This window comes from Macaca thibetana, chromosome 20 (genome assembly GCF_024542745.1).
Source record: "Macaca thibetana thibetana isolate TM-01 chromosome 20, ASM2454274v1, whole genome shotgun sequence".
In the NCBI taxonomy this organism is placed as follows: Eukaryota; Metazoa; Chordata; class Mammalia; order Primates; family Cercopithecidae; genus Macaca; species Macaca thibetana.
Genome location: NC_065597.1, coordinates 45585106 through 45611064, shown reverse-complemented (window position 1 = coordinate 45611064; position 25959 = coordinate 45585106). Strand labels below are relative to the sequence as shown.

The 25959-nt window shown below is 44.1% G+C and overlaps 1 protein-coding gene across 1 annotated transcript; it reads left to right on the top strand.

Annotated features, from left to right (window-relative positions):
- Positions 1–15979: 15979 nt before the first annotated feature.
- Positions 15980–17380, top strand: LOC126944214 (keratin, type I cytoskeletal 18-like). Its single transcript, XM_050773515.1, has one exon. It carries the CDS (start codon positions 16019–16021, stop codon positions 17309–17311), a length of 1293 nt encoding a protein of 430 aa, XP_050629472.1. The 5' UTR covers positions 15980–16018; the 3' UTR covers positions 17312–17380.
- Positions 17381–25959: the final 8579 nt, after the last annotated feature.

The window sequence follows — 25959 nt, the reverse complement described above, 5'->3', positions numbered from 1 at the left end:
ACTACAACAAGCTGTTTATACTTGGTGAAAATACATAATGCATTAAAGCTTTGAAGCATTTGGTCATATCAGAGTTTAGAAGAAGAAGATGCATGAAGATGCAATAATGCATGTATGCATTATTAGGAGCATAGCTCTTCTGGTGACTATTTCATAGGGGGTCAACTTATGTTTTCCCCTGGAAGTGGATCTGAGTCTCATCAATATGTAATACCTTTGATCAAGACAATCCAGTCAATTCAGTTAGCCTAGTCTAATGCTATTTTATTTGTAACGTTTAATTATTTTGTAACTTATCAAGTAAGACAAGTACCTTTATCACTGGAGATCTCTCCAGAAAAGTCACATGAGAAGCCTCCTCCCCACGCCCCCCCTTTTTTTTTGAGACGGAGTCTCACTCTGTTGCTCAAGCTGGAGTGCAGTGTCGCCATCTCAGCCACTGCAACCTCTGCCTCCCAGGTTCAAGTGATTCTCCTGCCTCAACTTCCTGAGTAGCTGGGATTACAGGCACCCACCGCCATGCCCAGCTAATTTTTATACTTTTAGTAGAGGTGGGGTTTCACCACTTTGGCCACAATGGTCTCGAACTCCTGACCTCAGGTGATCCATCTACCTCAGCCTTCCAAAGTGCTGGGATTATAGGCATGAGCCACCACGCCCAACCAAAAATACATTTTAAATAATGTTTTAGCTATTGTTATAACATCAGCTCTCCTGCATGGGAAAGCTTGCATATAACCAAAGAATATTAACTGAAAATGACAATAGAACAGGTGGAGTGGCTCATGCTGCACTTGGCCTGCTGTCAAACTTCATGATTCCAACTATTTGACATTCTGAAAAAGGCAAAACTATGGAGGTAGCAAAATAATCAGTAGCCTGGAGCTTGTGAAAACTGAGGAATAAATAGGTAGAGCACAGAAAACTTTTAAGGCACTACAAGTACTCTATATGACTCATGTATCCTATATGGGTAAATACATGTCCTTATACATTTGCTCAAACCCATAAACAATATAACAAAAAGAGTGAGACCTAATAGAAACAGTGGATTGTGGGTGACAAAAATGTGTTAATGTGGCTGCGTGTGGTGACTCACACCTGAAATCCCAGCACTTTGGGAGGCCAAGGCAGGCGGATGACGAGGTCAGGAGACTGAGACCAGCCTGACCAACATGGTGAAACCTCATCTCTACTAAAAATACAAAATTAGGCTGGCACCTGTAATCCCAGCTACTCAGGAGGCTGTGGCAGGAGAATCGCTTGAACCCAAGAGGCGGAGGTTGCAGTGAGCCAAGATCAGACCATTGCACTCCAGTCTGGATGAGAGAGGGAGACTCCATCTCAAAAAAAAAAGTGTTAATGTAAGTTCATCAGTTGTAACAATGTAGAACTCCCATGGGTGGATAATGGCGAAGACTGGGTATGTGTGGAATAGGATGTATATGAGAATACTGTACCTTCTTCTAAATTTTACTGTGTAAACTTACATAACTTTACTGAAAGACATAAGAAAACATGTTTGAAAATCAATCACGTCTTTAGATCAGAAAAAGTGGTGAAATAAAGGTCATAATGACACAAACTTGGTGCATTTAAAACCTAAAAGAAACATGTATTTTCAAAAATAATTTTCAGAATGGAGGGGATGATGGCAAATGGAAGGCAGGACTAGATTGCAGCTCCAGATAGAGTAGCATCTGGAGGCTTCCATTGTGCATTTTAGCTCCAGATTGACTGCAAGAAAAACCAGCAATACTGAGAGGACCCACAGACCCTCTGAAGGAAGTGGACTGCTCCTGCAGGACCCGGGAGATACCTCAAATACTGTGAGTGCCCCAACTGCAGAGGTGGAAAAGGGAGACGCTCCTCCCCCTAACACACACACCCCCACTGGGGAAGCTGAAGATCTGTTTGCAGGAGAAGTTTTCCAACTTTAGAATGAATTGGAGACGGTTCCTCTTCTTTCTCTATAATGTGGAATACTGTCAAAATGATTGATATCAATTCTTCTTTGAATGTCTGGTAGAATTCTGCTGTGAATCCATCTGGGCCTGGACACTTTTTGTTGGTAATTTTTAAATGACCATTTCAATCCTGCTGCTCATTATTGGTCTGTTCAGGGTATCTAATTCTTTCTCATTTAAGCTAGGATGGTTATATTTTTCCAGGAGTTTATTCATCTCTTTTAGGTTTTCTAGTTAATGTGCATGAAGATGTTGACAGTAGGCTTGAATGATCTTTTGTATTTCAGTGGTGTCAGTTGTAATATCTCCTGTTTAGTTTCTTAGTGAGGTTATTTGGATTTTCTCTCTTCTTTTCTTGGTTATTCTTGCTAATTGTCTATCAATTTTATTTATATTTTCAAAGGACTAGGTTTTTGTTTCATTTATCTTTTGTATTTTTTGTTTCCATTTCATTTAGTTCTGCTCTGATCTTGGTTATTTCCTTTCTTCTGGTTGCTTTGGATTTGGTTTGTTCTTGTTTCTCTAGTTTTTTGAGGTGTGACCTTAGATTGTCCATGCTCTTTCCAATTTTTTGATGTATGCATTTAGGGCTATGAACTTTCCTCTTAGCACCACCTTTGCTCTATCCCAGAGGTTTTGATAGGTTCTGTCATTATTGTCAATCAGTTAGAAGGATGGTTTAATTTCCATCTGGATTTCATTTTTGACCCAATGCTCATTCAGGAGCAGGTTATTTAATTTCCATGTGTTTGCATGGTTTGGAAGTTTCCTTTTGGAGTTGATTTCCAGTTTTATTCCACTGTGGTCTGAGAGAGTGCTTGATATAATTTCAATTTTCTTAAATTTAGTGAGGCTCATTTTATGGCCTATCATATGGTCTATCTTGGAGAAAGCTCCATGAGCTGTTGAATACAATGTGTATTCTGTGGTTGTTGGATAAAATGTTCTGTATGTATCTGTTAGGTCCATTTCTTCCAAGGTGCAATTTACATCCATTGTTTCTTTGTTGACTTTCTGTCTTGATGATCTATCTAGTGCTATCAGTGGAGTATTGACATCCCCCACTATTACTGCGTTGCTGTCTATCTCATTTCTTAGATCTATTACTAATTGTTTTATAAATTTGGGAGTTCCAGTGTTAAGTGCATCTATGTTTAGGATTGTGACATTTGGTTACATGAGTAAGTTCTTTGGTGTTGATTTGTGAAGTTTTGGTGCACCCATCACCAGAACTGTATACACTGCACCACATTTGTAGTCTTTTCTCCCTCCCCTTCCTCCCACTCTTCCCCCAAAGTCCCCAGAAAGTCCATTGTATCATTTATTGCGCCTTTGCATCCACATAGCTTAGCTCCCACGTATCAGTGAGAACATTTGATGTTTGGTTTCCTCTCCTGAGTTACCTCACTTATAGTAATAATCTTTCATCTCATAGAGGTCACTGCAAATGCTGTTAATTCATTCCTTTTTAGGGCTGCATAGTATTGCATCAGCTATATATTACTACAGTTTGTTTAGCCACTCATTGATTGATGGGAATTTGGGTTGGTTCCACGACTTTGCTATTGTGAATTGTGCCACTATAAACATGCGTGTGCAAGTAACTTTTTTGAATAATGACTTATTTTCCTCTGGGTATATACCCAGTATAATATACCCAGTATAATAATATCTAGGATCTACAACAAACTCAAATCAGTAAGAAAAAAAAAAATCCCATCAAAATATGATATAACGAAATACCACCTGTATCCCAATAAATTATAGAAAATTAATAACAATAATTTTCATGTATTATTCAGGAGACAAAATCATATTAAAAATAAAATAGAGGGGATTGTCAAGTCTGATATAAATTCATAATTACATGTATTATCCTAGACAGTTCAAGGAGGACAGGACTCCTAGGGAAATGTCTGCCTCTGGGTTGCCTGCAGCCTACTCTCTCATACCTCCCGCTACCCTCCCCACGCTTCCCCGACCCTTGCCACTGCAGCCTTGCTGCTACCGCCAGGCCACCGGCATTTTTAAAAGAGGCCCCAGCCTGAGTTCCAGCAGCAGAGCGTCAGTCAGCGCAGCCAATGCGCATGCGCAAGGCGCGAGCTGATTCTACAGTCACAGGGATCTCCACGGTCCGCCTGGTGATGCGTCTGTGAGGTGTCGCAAAGCAGGACCCATTCGTAGCAGTAGGTAGGTGTCGAGGCTCCAGCCTGACGTCTCCAGGGGGTGGAGAGGGATGGTCTCCGGATGCCGGGAGTCGCGGAGAGCGCACCAGGATGAAGAAACTTCAGGCGGAGTCCCAGGGAAGCAGCGCGGGATCCCAGCCTCAGGCCTGCCCAGACGGTGTGCGGGCGAGTCTGCCTCCAACTCGCGCCCTCTCTGATCTCGAGGACAGGCCTGCAGTATGCCCATGGGCTGCTCTCTTGAACCCTGCAGCCTCAAGGGCTGCCTGGGGTGGGTGTTTCTGTGCCGCTGCCGTATGTCTGTGTGTATGTCTTTCTTTCTCTCCTGGCTCTCTCTCTCTCTCCTCTCTCCCTCTCTCTCTCCCTCTGTGGCTGTATGTGCCCATGTGAGTGTGTGTTTTGGGATGAAGGTGCCCTGTGCGCTGGAGGGCTGTTTCTTGCATGTCGGCCTGTGTTTGGTGAGCCGCCTTCTGTGTCTGCCTGGGACGTGTGACCAGTTGTCCCTCTTTTTCCCTGCGGTTCCAGTTTGGGTTTGTGAAGGCCTTGGCAATGTGGGTAGCTGCGATGGACCTGCAGGGGTTGAAATCTACTCCCCATCCTGAGAGGCCTCTTTTCTAGGATCAAGACGGCCGCAGCACACCCAAGGACAGTATTTTAAAAAGCATCACAGGAGCTCATTGTCCTCCTGCAGGAGGGTTGCAGACCGACCTCCAAGAAGATGGTTCTAACTCCTCCCATCCTCTCTTCCCATTGAGAAATGGAGCCCCGCCGCGACACAGGCTTGGAGAAGAAGCCGAGAACGGGACGTGACAAGGATCTATGTCACTCCAACGCTGGCCTTTCTGGCCAAGTCACCCGTGTGGCACCCCTTGCCAGAAACCCATGGCGGTGGCATTGTGCTGTATCCCGCCTGGGCTCTGACCTCTACTCTGGCCTCCCTCTTGCTCTGTCTGCCATGTTTCTGACGGGCCTCGATGCTTCTTGGTCTGGCTCAGGGTCTTCCACAGAGAACACTTTTGAGTCCATCAGGGAGCAACTGCCTGGAAATCCGTTTCATGATTGTTGTCATCACAAATCATCAAAATGTCATCTGACAGAACATATTTTTCTAAGTTGATTTACTTATGAGACATTTACAAGGGTATAGAATAATGTGCTCAGTGAATGTAGTCGTCTCATTTAATCTTTGATGTTTCAGATGATGATTTTTTTTGTTTTTTGAGACAGAGTCTCATTCTATCGCCCAGGCTGGAGAGCAGGAGGGAGAACACGGCTCACTGCAGCCTCGACTTCCCAGGCTCAAGGGTCCTCCAACCTCAGTTTCCCAAGTAGCTGTGGCTACACGCATGTCCCGCTTTTTGTAAATTTTGTAGAGATGAGGTTTTGCTGTCTTCCCTAGGCTGGTCTCGAAATCCTGGGCTCCAGCAGTCTGCCGACCTCGGCCTCCCAAAGTGCTGGGATTACAGGCATCAGCCATCAAATCTGGCTAGGATTACTTGGTTTCCTTATTGGCATATTCTATATTCACCAAATAAAGAATCTACAGTCTCAGTCTAGGTAGGGTAAGCAAAAATAAATAAATAAATAATCTACAGTAATCTTGCATACTTATATTCTAAATTTATTTACAAATTCATAACTTATATTGGTCTAATTTTAAAGTTTTTTAAACAATATACGTAATGGCCATGTCAATCTTTTCATAGCTTTTTAAAATTAAAATAGATTTGAAAGTATACCTAAATCGTTTTGGGTTGTTCTTGTTTTTGTTTTTTGTTTCTGGAGTGCAGTGGCGCGATCTCAGCTCACTGGAACCTCTGCCTCCCAGGTTCAAGCAATTCTTTGCTTCAGCCTCCAGAGTAGTGAGGATTACAGGCGCCTGCCACCATGCCCAGCTAATTTTTTTGTTTTTTAAATAGAGACGGGATTTCACCATCTTGGCCAGGCTGGTCTTGAACTCCTGACCTTGTGATCCACCCGACTCGGCTTCCCAAAGTGGTGGGATTACAAGCGTGAACCACCGCTCCCATCCCCTAAATCTTAAAAATATTTTTAAAGAGACATTTTAAAAAATCAGTTTTAAATGAGTTTAGCATTACATTTCCAACTGTTTATATTTTAACGAGGACTGACTGAATTGTATTTTTTTAAAAACCATCTGGCCAGGTGTGGTGGCTCACGCCTATAATCCCAGCACTTTGGGAGGCTGAGGCAGGTGGATCATCTGAAGTCAGGAGTTCGAGACCAGTCTGACCAACGTGGGGAAACCCCATCTCTACTAAAAATACAAAAAATTAGACGGGCATGGTGGTGCATGCCTGTAATCTCAGCTTCTCGGGAGGCTGAGGTGGGGGAATCACTTGAACACGGGAGGCAGAGGTTGCAGTGAGCCAAGATCAAGCCATTGCACTCCAGCCTGGGCAACAAGAACAAAACTCTGTCTCAAAAAAATACAAAAACAAAAACAACAAAATCTCCATGTAGCCTTGAATTAGTAACACATCTGTCTTTTCTTTGATGTGGGGTCTACTTACCTTCACAGAAAGTTTGGATTCTTTTCTATTAGCAGTGAAAGAGATGCTGTACTTGACAGTCTCATCTTTTATTCAGATGGAAAGGTTATCAAACTGTTTCTCAAGACAATGCTTTTAAATATTATTTATACATTAATCTTTTAAGTAAACAATTTCTATCTTATTCCCTGTACACTTGTTGTATTATACTTTATTTTTTATTTTTTTAATTATATTTTTATTTGAGTCACCAGGAGAAAGATTCCCTTGTGGTTCAAACCAGGTGTTCAGAATCATAACAGGACAGAAAGGTTTGATCCCGAGCAAAGCCCTAGAGGGGAAACCAAAACAGACTGAAATAAGACAATATCCCATATAAAGAGATGAATGAGTGGCCACACACACACACACACACACACACAGAGACACACCCTCTGATGATGTGCGCAGAGGCACATTTCACACGGTCATTTCTGTTTCTTTTTAAATACTGGTTTGTGGGGTGGGTTTTTGATTTTGTCCAGCTACAGAAAAGGCCCAAAAGTGCATACGTGAGGCGGGAAAGGCAGAAATTCAGCAATAAAGCAGTTTCCCTGAAGGAACATGAAGGGGAGGAAACAGGAAGCAGTGTTAGAAGAGTTCACTTTTCTCACCCTTGGGCTTCCTGCATTTTATTATTGGTCCACAAAGTTATATTCACATTGTAGCTTCCAGGCATCTTCCTTCCTGGGAGTAGATTGGCTGATAGACCTCTGGGAACTGTAGAGAAGACCAGCGGCTCAGGCCAGCTTTCAGGGCTCTGTGATCTTCTAGGGATGGATGGCTCTGGTAGGGAACAAAGAGGCCCAGCAGCCCTGGGCCCCTCAGCACCAGTGTGAAGGTCCTTTCTCTCTCTGGGGATGTGTAAGAAAATGGCCCCTACTTTGAGGACAGAAAGAGTAGAGGGAGAGCCTGAGCAAGATTCCATGGCTGGCTCCCCTTGTCTGGGAAGGAAAACTAAGCTGAGCCACAACAGGCTGTTTCCTGCTGCTCTGGGCCCTCCTCCCACCACTGGCCACTCTCCCAAATGAAGGTCTTCTAATAGGATTTGTCCCTGACCTTTGGTCCCCAAATCCGCATTGTACTTTGAGAGCAAGAGGAAACAGAATGCACCAGCATCACCCCCAAGCCTCCCAAGATAATTCCCCAGGAGATTCTCTGCCGCCCCAGCCCCCAAACTGCCCAATACAAGATATTCTACCCACTTCCACCCAAGCTAGGGCCAAAAAGGAAAAGGATTAGTCAGGCAGGAGCTCCTCGCCCACAGTTATTTACTCATTTCCTCAACCTCTGATTTTGGGCAAATATCCCCAAATGCATTAACAAACAGTTGACAAAATACTTATGATGACTAATGACTGAACAGGTCCTGTCCCTCACCTGCAGGTTACAAGTGCGCAAAGGGAGAGGAGGTCAACGGTAGGGCCTGTTTAGACTCAGGGTGACAATGGGAGGGGGACAGAGGGGTGGCAAGAAAAACCAGAGATGAATAAAGTCAGGCCAGGGTTGTCACAGCCACCAACCACCAGAGAGAAGGAACTTGAATACAGCACCATCATTCCCCTCCACATCCTGGAGGCTGTGCTTTCCATTTTGTAGCCCAGGGACCCTCTTCCTTGTTTCAAAGGGGCTTTATGTGAGGGGAAGACCTGCAGGGAGAGCCCCCTCAGTGAGACACACACAACGTGGGTGAAACAGGGTCCTTCTGGCACCCTATTCTGCAGCCCCAGACACAGATGGGGGAAGAAAATATGTCTGGAATGAGGGAGCCTTCCCCCATCCCTTACCCACAGTGAGCTGCAGACCCAATGGCGGCCCCCACCTAGGCTACACCAGCCCCTTACCTTCTACTCTGCACACTACAAAGGCACATGGCTGGGCTTTCCCCACTCAAGAGATTCGGGAAGGAGGAATTCATTTCAAAGACAAGAGAAGGAACTTCTCTTCCCCCAGGGCCCTCTCCTCTCACTGTGGGTTTTGAGGAAATTATCAGGGGAAGAGGGCTCTGCACAGGCCCACATAGGCCCACTGCACACAGGCCCAGAGACACCTGAGGACACGCCCCCTGCCCATCTCACACTCTCACTCGCGTGTCAGACACTCATGCTCCTGCCTCTACACGCCAGGTCTTGGAGACATAGTGGTCCTTGCGGCCTTTGTGCGTCCGCACGTCCACTTGGCATTGGGCCGGGGAGAGGAGGCCATGGAAGGCCCATGGCATCTTCCCAGCAGAAGCAGGGAGGGGCGGCCACCTAACGCAGATCCCAGAAACTGGGGGAGCTGGGGGCGCTGCACACCCATAGACCCCAGGCGTCTTTGCCCTCCCCTCGGACCACGGCTTCCTCCTAGGCTGGGTGGGTTCCTGGAGACTGGGGGTGGGCTTCAGGAAAAGGGGCTGCCGGGAGAACTGCCCGTTCTCCTCCCCTTCCTGCGGTTGTCCTACAATGAAGAAAGGCAAACTTGACCCAAACTGTGCTTCCTGGGGCGCCCTTTGTTCACTGCAAGCCTGCGTGGGCAGGAGGCAGAATCACGAGATGCGAGGAACTCACGGGGAGGGGAGGGAGCGTTCACCCCGCAGCAGGAGCCCCATACTCCTGTCATCGCCCTGGAGGAGGGAGAAGATGGAGAGGGAGACCCGGGTGGGCCAGCAGCCCCCGCTTTGAGAAAGAGAGGCAGAGCCCCTTGCACCGGTTCCTACACAACGTGGAGCCCCGTCCCCATCCCAGGGACAGGGAGTGGCTCCCACTGTGGCTACTTTGTGTGGAGCCCCCGCCTGGGGATCCTGGAGTCTCCGCCTCCCCCAGCCACGGCATGTGCGGATGTGTGAGGAGCTGGGCGGGAGGATGTGAGGGGAGAAGGGAGGCGTCGAGGCCGGGGCAGGTCTCCAGTTCCAGCTCCCGAGAGGCCCAGGCCCCTCCATCAGGAGAGACACTCAAGCTGTCGGCCAAGACCAAGGGGAAGCCTCCGGGGAAGGAGCTGGGAGGTGGCAGGAGACGGCTTCTGTCAGCAAAAGCTGCCGGAGTAGGGACAGGGTCTCAGGATGTGGCAGGGTTTAAAGAACAGAGGCACTGAGGACCGGCGGGGGCGCCCGGGCTCCGAGGCCTCCATGCTCTCGGCCGCGGTCCCCGGGTTTCCCGTGAGCACCTTGCCCGCACTTCCCGCCACGTGGATCGGCTGCAGGGCAGCCCCGTCCTGAGGGAGCGCGGTCCCGCCGGCAGCGCTGCAGTCGCGAGGGGCCGCACTGCCTGGAGAGTGGGGCTGCGGCTCCCGGCGGCCACCCAGGCCTAGGCCCCCTCTGCTGCTGGCTGTGGCGAGGCTGCCGCCGTCCTGGGAACCTCGGCGCTCCGGATCAGCCCTGCCCGGCCGGACGACCGCGCTCTTCCCCTGCTGCTCCTGGCGTCCTGGCTCCGGATCCCCTCCTGGTTCTTTACTTTGGGGACTCCGGGCGTGTCCCCGCCGCGCCGGAGCCTCTGCCGGGTTCTCAGACGCCGGGAGCCGCTGACTGCTTAGCGCGCTGGGCTGCGGGAGACTCCGCCAGGCCCCTTCACAGCCCCCAGGACGCAGGCTCGAGTTCCCTTCCAGTCTGCCGGCGCCTGTCCGTGCTTGCCCAACTTTGTTTATACCACACTTAAGAGTTTTAAACTTAACGAGCTTTTCAAAAAAAATATTCTCTCCAATTCTGTGGATTGTCTTTTAGGGTTTTTGTTTGTTTGTTTTGAGACGGGGTCTCACCCTGTCGCCCAGGCTGCAGTGCAGTGGTGAGATCTCGGCTCACCCACTGCAACCTCCGCCTCCCAGGTTCAAGCGATTCTCCTGCCTCAGCCTCCTGAGTAGCTGGGATTACAGGCACACGCCACCACGCCCGGCTATTTATTTTTTATTTTATTTTTTGTAGGGATGGGGTCTCCTTATGTTACCCAGGCTAATCTCAAACTCCTGGGCTCAAGCGATGCTCCCGCCTTGACCTTTCAAAGTGCTGGGGTTACAGGTGTGAGCCGCTGTGCCTAGCCCCATTTCTGAAATAAAAGATCCTCTTCTCACTGAAGTATATCAAGTCCCTTGTCCATCATTAATGATCCATTTTAATCCTGTGATTTATTTCCAGTTCATCTCTTCCACGGATGTGTCCCATATGCGTTTCACATTATAAGTATTTAAAAATATTCACTATCATGTGTTCCTTCCTGTCATATATACATATATGAAAAAAAGAATGCAGCAGTATCTGGCGTTCCATAAGAAAGAAAATTAAGCCATAAATTTTACTTCTTAGTATGTTACATAGGTTAAATAAAATATTTTAGAAAGGAAATGCTTTTGAAAAATTTATTTTATGATCCTAAACCTTTGAAAACAAGTGTAGCACAATTACATTAATCTTGGAGAAGTGCTCAGATATATCTCTATAGACATGTGTAGATATATAGGCACAGATATAGAGAAATATCAATTTTTCTTATACCTTGAAAAGGGAAGGCATTTCAACAATGGTGAACCAAGGAAAACATATCTCATTTAAACTGCTTAGACTGATAAAAATTTAAATGAATAAATATTTAATATGATGATTAATAAGGACAGAATACTCAGACATTCCATATTAGGATTATAAAGTGTTCCACATTTAGGAGTTGGCAACTAGACAATATCTATTAACATTTAAAATACAGAAAAGGGGCCGTGCGCGGTGGCTCACACCTGTAATCCCAGCACTTTGGGAGGTTGAGGCAGGCAGATCACGAGGTCAGGAGTTTGAGACCAGCCTGGCAAGCATGGTGGAACCCCGCCTCTACTAAAAATACATTTTAAAAAAATTAGCTGGGCATGGTGGCACCTGCCTGTAATTTCAGCTACCCAGGAGGCTAAGGCAAGAGAATTGCTTGAACCCGGGAGGCGGAGGTTGCAGTAAACCGAGATTGTGCCACTGCACTCCAGCCTGGGCGACAGAGCGAGACTCTATCTCAAATAAATAAATAAATAAATAAATAAATAAATAAATAAATAAAATACAGAAAAGAAGCAAGTAGCAATGCTAGTCCTGAGAATCTCCCCCCAGGGCCACAGATGCAGGTGAAAAGACAAGAGCACAGTGCTGGACCCCAGTGCTTCCACGGGGTGACCTGTATCTGCCAGGATTTACAGAGGTTCCCCCCTTTCACGTATGAACTTTTTGCACATTTTCTGAGATTCCAACTTTATAATAAAATCAACAGTAAAACAAATTTAATTTTGATATATCATTTTTCAAAATAAAAAGACGTTCCAAAAGAGACCCTTTTTCGTTTGTTTTTTTGAGACAAAGTCTCACTCTGTCTCCCGTGCTGGAGTGCAGTGGCACAATCACGGCTCACTGCAACCTATGCCTCCCGGGTTCAAGCAATACTCCTGACTCAGCCTCCTGAGGAACTGGGATTACAGGCACCTGCCACCATGCCTGGCTAATTTTTTGTATTTTTAGTAGTGACGGGGTATCTCCATTTTGGCCAGGCTGGTCTCGAACTGCTGACCTCGTGAACTGCCCACCTCGACTTCCCAAGGTGCTGGGATTACAGGCATGAGTCACCGCGCCCAGCTGAGGCCCTTTCCACTCACTGTGCAGCTGAAGGGTATTCCTGAGGCCGCCCAGGAGAAAAGTCACTAATAAAGGCATGGCAAAGCACTACTCTGTTTTTTTGGTCTCTCTGTTTACACCACAGTGAAGAAATAGCCTGAGCTGAGCCCTGCTGACTTCTTCCCCGGCAGTGAGCCGGACCTTAAAGCAGCATTGTTCCCTCCTCTCCACCAATGCCTCCCAATCTGCCAGGCTGTGTTCACTGACCCCAACTGCATCTGAGGGTCACTGAGGCCAGTGGATCTAGGGGAGCTTTCTGCTGGGCCAGAATTCCTCCACCATCACATGCTGGACACAGCAGTGGACACAGCAGTCAGCTCCTTCATAGTTGATTCTTATACATAAAAAGAATATTGGAGATTCTGAAACACACCAAGAAATATGGGACTTAATGTAACAGTGAAATAGCAAAATAATTCACATAACTAACTTCGTTTCCATTTAAGGTGCCTTCTTCTATTCCTGCATGCAGGCGAGGATAATTTTACAGCACTGAGATAAAATGAAAAATAACAATCATATGGTTTTTGAAACTAACTCTTAGGTTAAAGGGGAAGTATATAAACAACTATGCTTTGATGGAGATTTATAGGAACACTGTGACTTGGCCAAGGACAAGGAAGTTCCCAACCTCCTCAGACCCTCGCTGGCTCCCAGGTGTCTGCCATCCTCAGCCCCCTCTGCATCTCAACCCCTTTGCCAGCCCTTTACATAAAAAGAGCCTGACATTTATACTGACTTAAGCTGCTTCTTTAGAACAGTCGTCCACCATCTTCTTCATTTTCTGGCTCTTCAAACTAAAGTCACCTTCCTTGCCCTAACTCCTTGTCTCCTGATGTATTGGCTGGTGTGTAGGAGCAGAATGAAGTTGGACTTGGTTACATTACTTTCTCTTCACAAAAAGTTCAGATTTCCTTTTGCAGTGGAAGAACTGCTGTACTTGAGCACTTCATTTTTATTCTAATTGAAACACTATCAAACTATATTTCTCAAAACAATTCACTGTAAATATCATTTATATGTTATTGTAAGTGAATAAACTGATATTTTATTCTCTACATACTAATTATACTTTGAAAATATATGTACTTTACAGTAAAGACTTTCAGTACTCTGTAGCAATAGTTTTTCTAGAGTTATATTCCCAATAGTTATAAGTCATAAATTAAACCCACCATTTTTTGCTTGAGTATGTATACATTAGAAAACAAAAGAAGGCTGCGCGGTGGCTCACGCCTATAATTCCTTCATTTTCTGAGGCTGAGGCGGGCAGATCACTTCAGGTCAGGAGGTCAAGACCAGCCTGGCCTATATGGTGAAATCCTGTCTGTACTAAATACACAAAAGTTAGCCGGGTGTGGTGGCGCATGCCTGTAACCCCAGCTACTCGGGAGGCTGAGGCAGGAGAATCGATTGATTCTCCCAGGAGGCAGAGATTGCAGTGAGCCAAGATCTTGCCACTGCACTCCAGCCTGGGCAACACAGCAAGACTCCAATCAGTCTCAAAAAAAATAGCTTTTTTGAGGGGGGATAGAGTGAACTGGTATGCTTAGATAGAAATTTATATAATTTAATATTCATATATTCATATTTTTATATAATCATGGATATTTTCTAAAAAACATTGACAAGTTCCACAGAAATTGCTTTCTTTTACTACATGAGTAATGTAGGGAGGGATTTTGGATGAGGAATAGATCCCCTCGAACAACACTGGAGGGCTCCACCTTGCTGCTCCTCATCCCATCTCAAATTCATCAAAAACACTTTTTAGTGGAAAGCTAAAAAAAGCTGCAGGGGGCTTCTCTCCCCAGAAATTAAGCCAGGGTTCCTATCATTCATACATGTAGTCACCAATTATGTCTCCTCATTAGGCAATGAGCACAAACTTGCCAGTGTCACAGTGGAAGGGAAGCCGCAAATGACACTGTGAGTAACTGGAAGGGGTGGGGGAGTCACATGAGATCAACGACAGAGACAGCATCACCAGAAGTGCCTTTGCATTGCAGACAGAGCAATGGAGAGAAAGGAAGTCCCTGTCTTCATGTGGCTGACATTTTAGGGAAAAAAAAGGATGAAACTCCACACTACAATGAAATGTAGAATGGAGCATGTCAGGAGGTGATAAGTTTTATGGAGAAAAATGAGGGTAGAGTAGGCCATATTCCCAACAAAAATGACTGAGGTGGGGATCTCATCAGTAGACGTTTATTGGGCCAAGATTTGAGGCTGCACCCAGAAACAACACAAGTCACAGGAGCACCTGTACTTTTTCAGCTGGGGATGAAATCATGGGGGTGTCTCAAACTGTTTCTGCAAAGTCCGTTCCTGGGAGCAGGTCTTAGGACCAGGTGGCATCTCTTGGTGTGCTAAAACATTAAATCCGAAAAGTATCTCAAAGACCCGTCCTTTAGGTCTCACAATTGTGATGTTATCTATAGGAGTGGTTGGGGAAATTACAAATCTGGTGACCCTCAGTTACATGACTCTGGGGCAGTAAACAACTTAAAGAAAACAAGCTAAGCAATGGCAGGCACGGTTTAACCATCCCTGTTCTTAACAAACTTCACACCCTACCGTAATTCTCATCTTGTCTTATAGATGCATCTTCAATCTCTGAATGAGGAGGAGGTCAGCTTTCTTTGCTTCAAAGTTTAACTATGAACTAAATTCTTCTCAGGGTTATCTTGGCCTCCATGATAGAATAAGCAAAAAATGATTTGACCTATGAGGTTAGAAGCAAGACGGAGTCAGTTATGTTAGATTGATCTCAAGACTTATAATTCTACAAAGGTGGTTTCAACTTCCAACAGGCCATGGCCATGGATGTGTGGAATTAGACTGAAGATTCCCCCTGGGAAACAGCCAGGAGAATGGACCTGAAAGATGAATGAGAAAAACTTGTACAATGGGGCCAGGTGGGGTGGTTCATGCCTGTAATCCCAGCACTTTGGGAGGCTGAGGCGGGTGGATCACCTGAGGTCAGGAGTTTGAGAAGAGCCTGGCTAACATGGCAAAACCCTATCTCTACTAAAAATACAAAAATTAGCCGGGTGTGCTGGTGCACATCTATAATCCAAGCTACTCAGGAGGCTGAGGCAGGAGATTCACTTGAACCCAGGAGGCAGAGGTTGCAGTGAGCCAAGATCGCACCACTGTACTCCAGCCTGAGTGACAGAGAGAGACTCTGTCACACACACACACGCATACACACACACACAAAACCTGCACAATGGGAGGGGGTTTACTCATAACCCAGGGTTGGTAGGTTACAGCCACCCATTGCTAGGCCTTGATCCTCATTACTCCAATCCTTCTTTTGAAATGTGAGCTCAAAGACACCAACATAATCTGTGTAGCATCCCCCTTCACTCAGTTATCCCCAAGGATGACATAAAATGAGACATCAGCCTCCAAGCCAATAACTGACAAATGGTTTAGTGGGGTTTCCTTGGTTAAAAAAACAGAGAATTATTTTTGCCTCAGATGGACAAGTGTCTCAGACATGCTCCTTTAGTCTGGAAGTCACAATGTAACAGTGGATGTGTTGAAGAAGCCCTTTAATGAAGAGAAGCTCAAGGCCATGTCAAAAGCCTCAACTTCCCAAAAGCTTGCTGCATTGGAATAAACAGTTGAATCAAGAGTATTTGAATGCATCGGTCGGCAAAGCCTGAGTCCTGTTGTCTCGCCTTCCTCCCATACAGCATGAGCTTCACCACTCGCTCCACCTTCTCTACCAACTACCGGTCCCTGGGCTCTGTCCAGGCGCCCAGCTACGGCGCCCGGCCGGTCAGCAGTGCGGCCAGTGTCTATGCAGGCGCCGGGGGTTCTGGTTCCCGGATCTCCGTGTCCCACTCCACCAGCTTCCGGGGCGGCATGGGGTCCGGGGGCCTGGCCTCAGGGATGGCCGGGGGTCTGGCAGGAATGGGAGGCATCCAGAACGAGAAGGAGACCATGCAAAGCCTGAACGACCGCCTGGCCTCTTACCTGGACAGAGTGAGGAGCCTGGAGACCGAGAACCGGAGGCTGGAGAGCAAAATCCGGGAGCACTTGGAGAAGAAGGGACCCCAGGTCAGAGACTGGAGCCATTACTTCAAGATCATCAAGGACCTGAGGGCTCAGATCTTCGCAAATACTGTGGACAATGCCCGCATCGTTCTGCAGATTGACAATGCCCGTCTTGCTGCTGATGACTTTAGAGTCAAGTATGAGACAGAGCTGGCCATGCGCCAGTCTGTGGAGAACGACATCCATGGGATCCGCAAGGTCATTGATGACACCAATGTCACTCGACTGCAGCTGGAGACAGAGATCGAGGCTCTCAAGGAGGAGCTGCTCTTCATGAAGAAGAACCACGAAGAGGAAGTAAAAGGCCTACAAGCCCAGATTGCCAGCTCTGGGTTGACCATGGAGGTAGATGCCCCCAAATCTCAGGACCTCGCCAAGATCATGGCAGACATCCGGGCCCAATATGACGAGCTGGCTCGGAAGAACCGAGAGGAGTTAGACAAGTACTGGTCTCAGCAGATTGAGGAGAGCACCACAGTGGTCACCACACAGTCCGCCGAGGTTGGAGCTGCTGAGACGACGCTCACAGAGCTGAGACGTACAGTCCAGTCCTTGGAGATCGACCTGGACTCCATGAGAAATCTGAAGGCCAGCTTGGAGAACAGCCTGAGGGAGGTGGAGGCCCGCTACACCCTACAGATGGAGCAGCTCAATGGGATCCTGCTGCACCTGGAGTCAGAGCTGGCAGAGACCCGGGCAGAGGGACAGCGACAGGCCCAGGAGTATGAGGCCCTGTTGAACATCAAGGTCAAGCTGGAAGCTGAGATCGCCACCTACCGCCGCCTGCTGGAAGATGGCGAGGAATTCAATCTTGGTGATGCCTTGGACAGCAGCAACTCCATGCAAACCATCCAAAAGACCACCACCCGCCGGATAGTGGATGGCAAAGTGGTGTCTGAGACCAACGACACCAAAGTTCTGAGGCATTAAGCCAGCAGAAGCAGGGTACCCTTTGGGGAGCAGGAGGCCAATAAAAAGTTCAGAGTTCAAAAAAAAAAAGAGTATTTGAATGCATCAATCTGGCCAGTGGATTTGGGGAGAAAGGCAAGGGGTTTCATCTTAAGGACCGAACTAGGCCCCTTGTCCAAGGAAATCATGCATGCATAGCATTGAATTGATGTCTTGGGCAAGGTGGACACAGTGGCAAGATATTTGAGGATGAGATGAGACTTGTTCTGGGACTGCACTGCTCTATACCCCTCCTCATGGGCCTTTCCACTGTCACTCTGCCTGAGGACAGAAAAGATGTGGGTGTGGGCATGGGGCTGGGGTGGGGCAGGGACCATGTCAGGGCAATAGCCACTGACTGGGCTAAAGGCAAATGACTCACTATTCTGGGACAATTCTGTTACCGCTAAGTTACAAGTTGCTATGAGGACTTCCTTTTTCCATCTGCTTTTTAAAGACCTGAGTCTGAGCTACTCTATATGTACATTTTTATAGCCATGTTTTCACCCTGTTGCCCAGGCTAGAGTGCAGCACCTATTCACAGGCACAATCCTTGCACACTACAGCCTCAAACTTCTGGTCTCAAGAGATTCTCCACTTCAGCCTCCCCAGTATCTGGGACTACAGGCTGGGACTCCAGCTGTGTAACACCATCCCCATCCTGATCTACTGCAGATTCTCTTGATTTCTGGGTAAATGGACTGACTGGACCATCCTATCCTGTCAAATCACTTGCACAAATACGTCTACTTTAAGACTTCTTCCACCTTGTCCAGAACCATAATCCATCAACCCCATTATTTGATCTCTTAAGAGAATAAACAAATGACACACGGACCCATCAAAACACACATGTCCTTTCCCCAAATACCAAACACAAAAAACCCAGTTGGTCTTCTTCACTTGGCCCACTTGAGAGAGTCACTTTCTCATGAGTACTTTTAACTCCCTGATTTACTGTTCTGCTTTTTCTGGCACAATCCCATACCTGGATGAGCACCATGCTATGTTGTTCAATGATGTCACTCAGCTGAGCCAGATACAATGTAGAAAAGTGGCCAGGTGGTATCAACACAAATTCAAAACTACCCGCACACCAGATGACCATAAACACTGCCCAGAACTTAGTAAGTTCACATCTGGCTGATAAAATCCTTTCTTCAGAAACCCGACGTATCTAACAATCTTCTCCATGTCCTTTGAACATTTACTCATGTGGCTTTTACCTGGTATCTTGCCCAATAATTCGTACAAAAATTAGATCCCACGAGGCAAGAACCGCCTCATCTTTCTACCATCTCTAAAGATAATATGCACAGGTCTGTATCTTTCTAGCCTTCTTTATTTCATCATGTCAGAAAAAAGATATACCATAGATAAGAGACTGAGAAGACATTCAGTCTCATTTGTAAGGTAATATTATAATGAGATTACATCTTTCTTTTTTTGTTTTTTGTTTTTGTGTTTGTTTGTTTGCTTGTTTGTTTTGAGGCAAAGTCTCACTATGTCGCCCAAGTTGGAGTGCAGTGGCATGATCTTGGCTCCCTGCAACCTCTGCCTCCCAGTTCAAGAGATTCTCCTGCCTCGCCTTCCGAGTAGCTGGGATTACAGGCACCCACCACCATGCCTGGCTAATTTTTGTATTTTTAGTAAAGACAGGTTTTCACCATGTTGGTCAGGCTGGTCTCGAACTCCTGACCTCAGGTCATCCACCCACCTCAACCTCCCAAAGTGCTGGGATTACAGGTGTGAGCCACTGCACCCAGCCCACATCTTTCTTTGTGCCATTATTATGTCTTCATGAAATCAATGCTTCATTACGCAAACATGGTCCCATGGACCATCTTTTTAAAAAATGGCATTAATATGGCCAGTTCCTTATAAAACTAAACATGCCCATAGCATACAACTCAGCAAATGAGTTTTCCCAAATGAGGTTTTTTTTTAACCTTTTAAGTTGGGGGTATATGTGCAGGTTCCTATTACCTTGTTATATAGGTAAACTTATGGAGATTTGTTGTACAGATTATTTTATCAACCAGGTAAAATAATCTAGGAGGTCAAGGCGGGAGGATCACTTGAGGTCAGGAGTTCGAGACCAGCTTGGCCAACATGGTGAAACTTCTTCTCTACCAAAAATACAAAAATTAGGCTGGTGTGGTGGCGTGTGCCTGTAATCCCAGCTACTCAGGAGGCTGAGGCAGGAGAATTGCTTGAACCCAGGAGGCGGAGGTTGCAGTGAGCCAATATCATGCCATTGCACTTCAGCCTGGGTGAGAGAGTGAGGCTGTTTCTCAAACAAATAAATAAATAATAAAAATTAAAAATCTACATATTTATTTTAATTATGTAATTACTTGCCATCATATCTCTCTCGGAACACTGATCCAAGAACAACAAAAATAATAGGGCTGATACTTTCTGCTAATTAAGCAAATTTCCTTTTTTCTTTGTGAAACCAACTGACAAAATTCTTCAGTTTATGGTTTTTAGGAATAATTTCTACTAATTTATTTTCAGTGGAGTTTTACGGATGTCCCAAACAAAAACACCAACAATGACCAACCAATTTCATTGGGAAAGTACTAAATTTAACAAACTTTATTTTTTGATCAATGAAGACTCATTTTTAATTTTACTAAAACCTTTTAGATTTAGCCTTGGATAATAAAATTAATTAATATAGGGAATGCTTACTAACATATATAAAGACTTGTTAGTTAGAATGTCAATTTAATATTGATCAAAGTTGCCTGACAAAAATAAACTTTAGGTAAACTTAAGACAAGTTTGATGCATTCTGTTTATAATCTTGTACATCTGTTTTCATTCTAATTTGGCATGCTGCATAGTTGTTGTTGTTTTTTTTAATTCCAGGTGGGTTATGGCCACTCTTTTCCTCTCTTAAGTCTTGCTTTATTGTTCTTCCAGAAACAATTTTAAAATTTGCAGAGCTGCATCTGGATCAAGCAGTTGCATTGGAGGAATTTGAACCTTTAAATCACAGAAGAGCTTATTTTCAACTGCCATAGCTAACATTGAGTCTATGCCTAATGATGTAAGCAGTGTGGATATGCGAATGTCTTTGAGTTTTGTATTCATGAATTCTCTAGCTCATCTGTTGATACTTAAGATGAAGAATGAGTAAAAACCATGTCAAACTTTTCCAGAAAATTGAATTTATCTTAGAATTATTTGTAGAAATAAATTCCATTAGATGGAACTTGGGAAAGTTTTCCTGTAATTTCTTGAAATCAAATTTGACAGTACATTGTAGTCTGATCATTCTGCATTCCTCATTCTGATTTTCCAGCAACTTGCTTTTTGTAAACTGCTCAGATGTTGAATTTCTCAATAAAATAATCACAACAAAATAATCTCCTTTCTTTATAATAAACATCACCATTTCAAATCCGAAGCCAGAGAGCCCCCTTGACATGGCTTGTTGAGAATTATTCAGAATCAAGCACGATTCAAGTTACTGATGGATGTGGGGTATTTGAAAATTTAGTATTCCTCTGGTGGTTAAAATGCTTGGAAGATAATATTTTTTCAGCAGTCATTCAAGATTCAAGGCTCTCCAATTAATTGATTGTCCAGTGAGACCATAGTTCCTGTGATAGTAGCAGAACATGTCCAGCAAGGAGTTAGCAGCAGCATCGTTGGCTTGTATTGCATTTTCAATTAAAGCAGAGACTGTTGAATAGCACTCAAAATTATCAAGTTTTTGCCCTCTTGTCAAAAGGTGAAAATGTACTACTCCATCTACTTTGGAGCTTAACACTTTCTCCACTCAAGAAGAGATGTTGAGAGTTTCCAGGAGTCCATCGTCCAAGACTGTGGCACTAAAACAATACACCTGAGATTTTACTCTGGAAAGGCATTTACTATTAAATGCACCTCCTTACATATACACCATGGAATACTATGCAGCCATAAAAAAGGATGAGTTTGTGTCCTTTGTAGGGACATGGATGCAGCTGGAAACCATCATTCTCAGCAAACTATCGCAAGAACAGAAAACCAAACACCGCATGTTCTCACTCATAGGTGGGAACTGAACAATGAGATCACTTGGACTTGGGAAAGGGAACATCACACACCAGGGCCTATTATGGTGAGAGGGGAGCGAGGTGGGATTGCCTTGGGAGTTATACCTGATGTAAAGGACGAGTTGATGGGTGCTGACAAGTTGATGGGTGCAGCACACCAACATGGCACAAGTATACATACGTAAGAAACCTGCACGTTATGCACGTGTACCCTAGAACTTAAAGTATAATAATAATTATATATATATATAAATGCACCGCCTTTTTCACCTCAGAATGAAAAATGACAGGACACTGTAGCCTGATCACTTTGCATTCTTCACTCTGATTTTCCAGCAATTTGCATTCCTCTCAAATGCTCATAAGTTGGATATCTCAATGAAATAATCACAATGGGCCCGTCTCCTTGAACAGTTTGAAGGCTACTCAAAAAACGAAACATTGATCTGCCATATCAACCATATCATTGAACAATCTCACTGCTTGGTGTATACCCAAAAGAAAGGAAATCAGTTTATCAAAGAGATACCTGCACTTTTATGTTTGGTGCTGCACTGTTTAAAATAACTAAGATTTGGAAGCAACCTAAGTGTCCATCAACAGATGAATGGATAAAGAAAATGTGGTACCGATATACAATGGAGTACTATTTAGCCATCAAAAATGAAAGCCAGTCATTTGCAACAACATGAATGGAACTGAACATCATGTTAAGTGAAATAAACCAGGCACAGAAAGACCAACATCACACGTTCTCACTTATTTCTGGAATCTAAAAATCAAAACAATTGAACTCATGGACATAGAGAGTAGAAGGGTGTTTACCAGAGTTGGGAAGGGTAGTGAGAGGGTGGGGGGAGGTGGGAACAGTTCATGGCTACCAAAAAATAGAAAGAATGAATAAAACCTACTATTTGATAGCACAACTGGGTGAGTAGTGTCAATAACAACTTAATCATATATTTGAAAATAACATAAAGAGTGTAAGTGGATTGTTTGTAACTCAAAGAATAAATGATTGGGGGGATGGATATCCCATTCTTCACAATGTGCTTGTTTCACATTGCATGCCTGTATCAAAACCTCTCATGTACCCCACCAATACTACATCTCCACAAAAATTAAAAATAAAATATAAAAAAGAACCATCTCCTTTCTGTAGAATAAACATTACAGTTTGAAATCCAAGACTAGAGAGCTCCCCTGATACAACATACACTCCATTTGCCATGAATAGTTTCCCCTTTGCTCTATACAAATGTATTTGTAGAAGTTGGCATTCTGGAACATTGACTTCTAACACAGCGAGAGGGATAGCCACACATGTGAGATATGATGACAGAGCAGTATTCACCAGTGCATTCTGTTGAAACAGTGAGCAAGCCAAATTCAAGTTATTTTCCAAACTCATTGATTGTAGCCACTGAAAGGTCTGTGAGACACCACCAGGGTCTCTGTGAAACCTGGCTAAGACTTAGAATGTGGACTTGAATGTGATTGTGATCATTATGTAATACTTGCTGTAAAAACTCAGGTTGGTGTTGGCCGCATATCCCTATAACAGTCAGGTGGGGAGAGTCAAAGAGTGTTTCTTTGACAAGTTCCTCTAAAGGTGGCAGTAAACTTAGTGCCTTTTTGCCATAGACCCAGAGATAGTGAGAGACACTTGACAACCCCAGATTACTTCCTTAGCAGCCAAAGCCAGCATTTCACCTAGAATGGATTTTTGCTGTGGGGAGAACATGGCAAGCATGCAGAGATGTTTGGGATTTGGTAATACCTGGGTGAGTTTTCCAAGCTCTTATGAAGTATAAGATGCACAAGGCCCATTTCTAAATATTGGAAACATCTTGCTGTGAAAGCGTGTGATGTCAGGAGTTAAGACCTTTGATGATGCCATGCACAAAAACATGTGGCAATGTAATCACCAGTCTTTACCTCTTAAATGGCCTTGCACATGGCTGCTCCTGTACTGCTGAAGCCCAGTGCCAGTAGTTTATGTTTCCCCATTGTGTCATCAGCCCAATACAAATTATTGTCAAACTTACACCCGGAGGTGCTAACAGGAAAATAATCTTCTGAGTAAATGCACATTTTATCAGTCTCAACTTCCAAAAATTGGTCATCGAACAGTGTGAGTTTGTGTCTTTCTATCTTGGCTGTCACCTTTACTACATTGTAGGGGTCTGAGGTGTGTAGAGTGAACACCTCAGAGTTCCAGTTGCCCTTGTGGGTTTTGCTATCATAAACCCTTTCAAAAGACACATTCCTGATTGCAGAAATGAATATTGTCCCCTGACAATCAATATAGAATTCTGGATCATTCTTCCCTTGACTTTTCCTAATAGCTTCTGCTAAGCTTGTGACATTCTGTGGGATTATATCACATGTATCTGTCATCCGAAATGTGATGCAAGGCACTTCTATCAAAAAGGCCCTTGTCATGCCAGAAAGAACAAATCCTAGATTGAGGTAATCCACATTTCTTATTGTTCTGTAAGTGGGCACTGCCACAGAATAATCAAGATTTTGGTCTTTTAAGGCCAAAATAAGTTGAAATGCCTCAAGGCCAAAATAAGTTTAAAAACTGCCTCATGAAGAAGTGTCCCTGGGATCTCTTCATTTAGTTTTTGAATTCTCCACAAGAATGAAACATAATGAAAGTCCTTGATTTCCATTCTCATCATATCACTCACTGTCATCTCACAATGTGGACTTGTTTCTCATTCCTGAAATCCAATATACTTGGAGTCACAAGGTAAATATCTAGCTATTTCAGATGTGTTGCCTAGAACTATTCATGGAGGCACTTCACCAGGGTTTCCAAGCACCCGAATTGTGATATTTGCTTCCATGATTCCTAGAAGCAAGTTATCATGAGGTTGTGTTTGTTTACTGTACATGAACACAATCTGTTCAAGTCTTGATAAAACGGAGCCCATATTTGTTTGTAAAGAACCACACACTTCACAGTGGCTTTCTGTAGGTAGATTTGATGACCTTTATGTATATATTCATTTCCCTCTCCAGATTTTTGAAAACTATCAATTTGCCCATCGTTGGTGGAAAAACAGCTTTTCTTTTTGTCTTTCTGCATCTTGTGGCCATGACAAATGCCATTTGCAAAAAACAGTCTAACAGCACTGGATGGATATGATATTCATATATTACTCTCTGGATATCTTCATTGACCTTGCTTCTTGTTATGCCATCCTTTAGCTTATTGCAGAATAAAAAAGTGGCTTTTAACTGTTTGAAAATGATATCATAGTAAAATCCAACATGGAAGAGGCATTCAGAAAGTTCATCACTGTTTGAAATCAACTTACACTTTCTAGCAACTCTAGAAGGCATCTTCTTTCTTTAACTTAAGCATTTTGTAGATGGCAACTATATGAAAACTCTTTTAAGGGATCTTGTAGTGATTATGGATTTACCCCTTTGTATCTTGAGAGAATCATTTTTAATCTCTTTTACTAAGTCTAACCTAATTTGGCAAACCAGTGCATCACAAGGGAACCAAGTCTGCCTTGGAACTACTATATTAAGTTTAAAATAAACTATTTTTCAACTTATCTAGAAATACTAAAAATAAACACCCCTTGACTCAAAAATCTTCCCTGGCACCGCATCTGCATCTATACCCTCTTTCATTGTCATCTTGTGAAATGATATATTACTCGATTTTGCTGGTAAAAACTAATTAGAACATTTATATTTAAATCATGCTTAACAGTTTACAGAAGTATTTTTCATTTTCTTCTTGTACCCAGTGGCAGAATTTTATGATTCTGAAGCACTTAGACTCTCATCACCTTTTTTGCAGAGAAATAAAACAAAACTAACAATACGATTTTTTAAATCTGCTACCTAGGATTTTGTAATTTATGTATTAAAACAAGGATTTAATTTGTTCTCTTTTAAGCTATTTGGCTGCAATGCTTTCTTAAAAACTTTAGATTTGCTCTTCCCTGATGTGTTGGGACATGAACCCAGGTAAAGAAAGAAGGTTAAGGCCTCATTTAACATGGGTCTATTATTACTTTTCTGTGCATTAAGATCATAAAAACACCACCAAAACTATGAGCCAAAGTGCATTGACTGAATTTTTTAATAACAATGAGACACAAAAAACTAGTTAAAATTTACTTATTTTTGTGAAAACAAATATTTTATAATTTTTGTAATCTTTTCGAGAGACAGGGTCATGCTATGTTACCCAGGCTGCAGTGCACCATCATTTCACACTACAACCTTGAATCCCTGGGCTCAAGTGATCTTCCCGCCTCAGCATCTGGAGTAGCTGGGACTACAGTTGTGTGCCATTGCACCCAGTTTTTGTAATTTTCCAATGGTTGAAAGATGGTCAAACCTTAGACAAAGTTCTTAAAGTCAGTCAAGCACAGTTGAACTATTTTTTTCCTTACCAATTCTGTAATTGATATACTTTGTCATTATTGGATTCACTTCGAGATCCCCAGAAATGGACTCCTATTATGAGTGAACTCTCATGTTGATGTTACCTATCTGGGGTGTTCCAGAGTCTTCTTCAAAGAAAGAATTCACTCAAAAGACCAA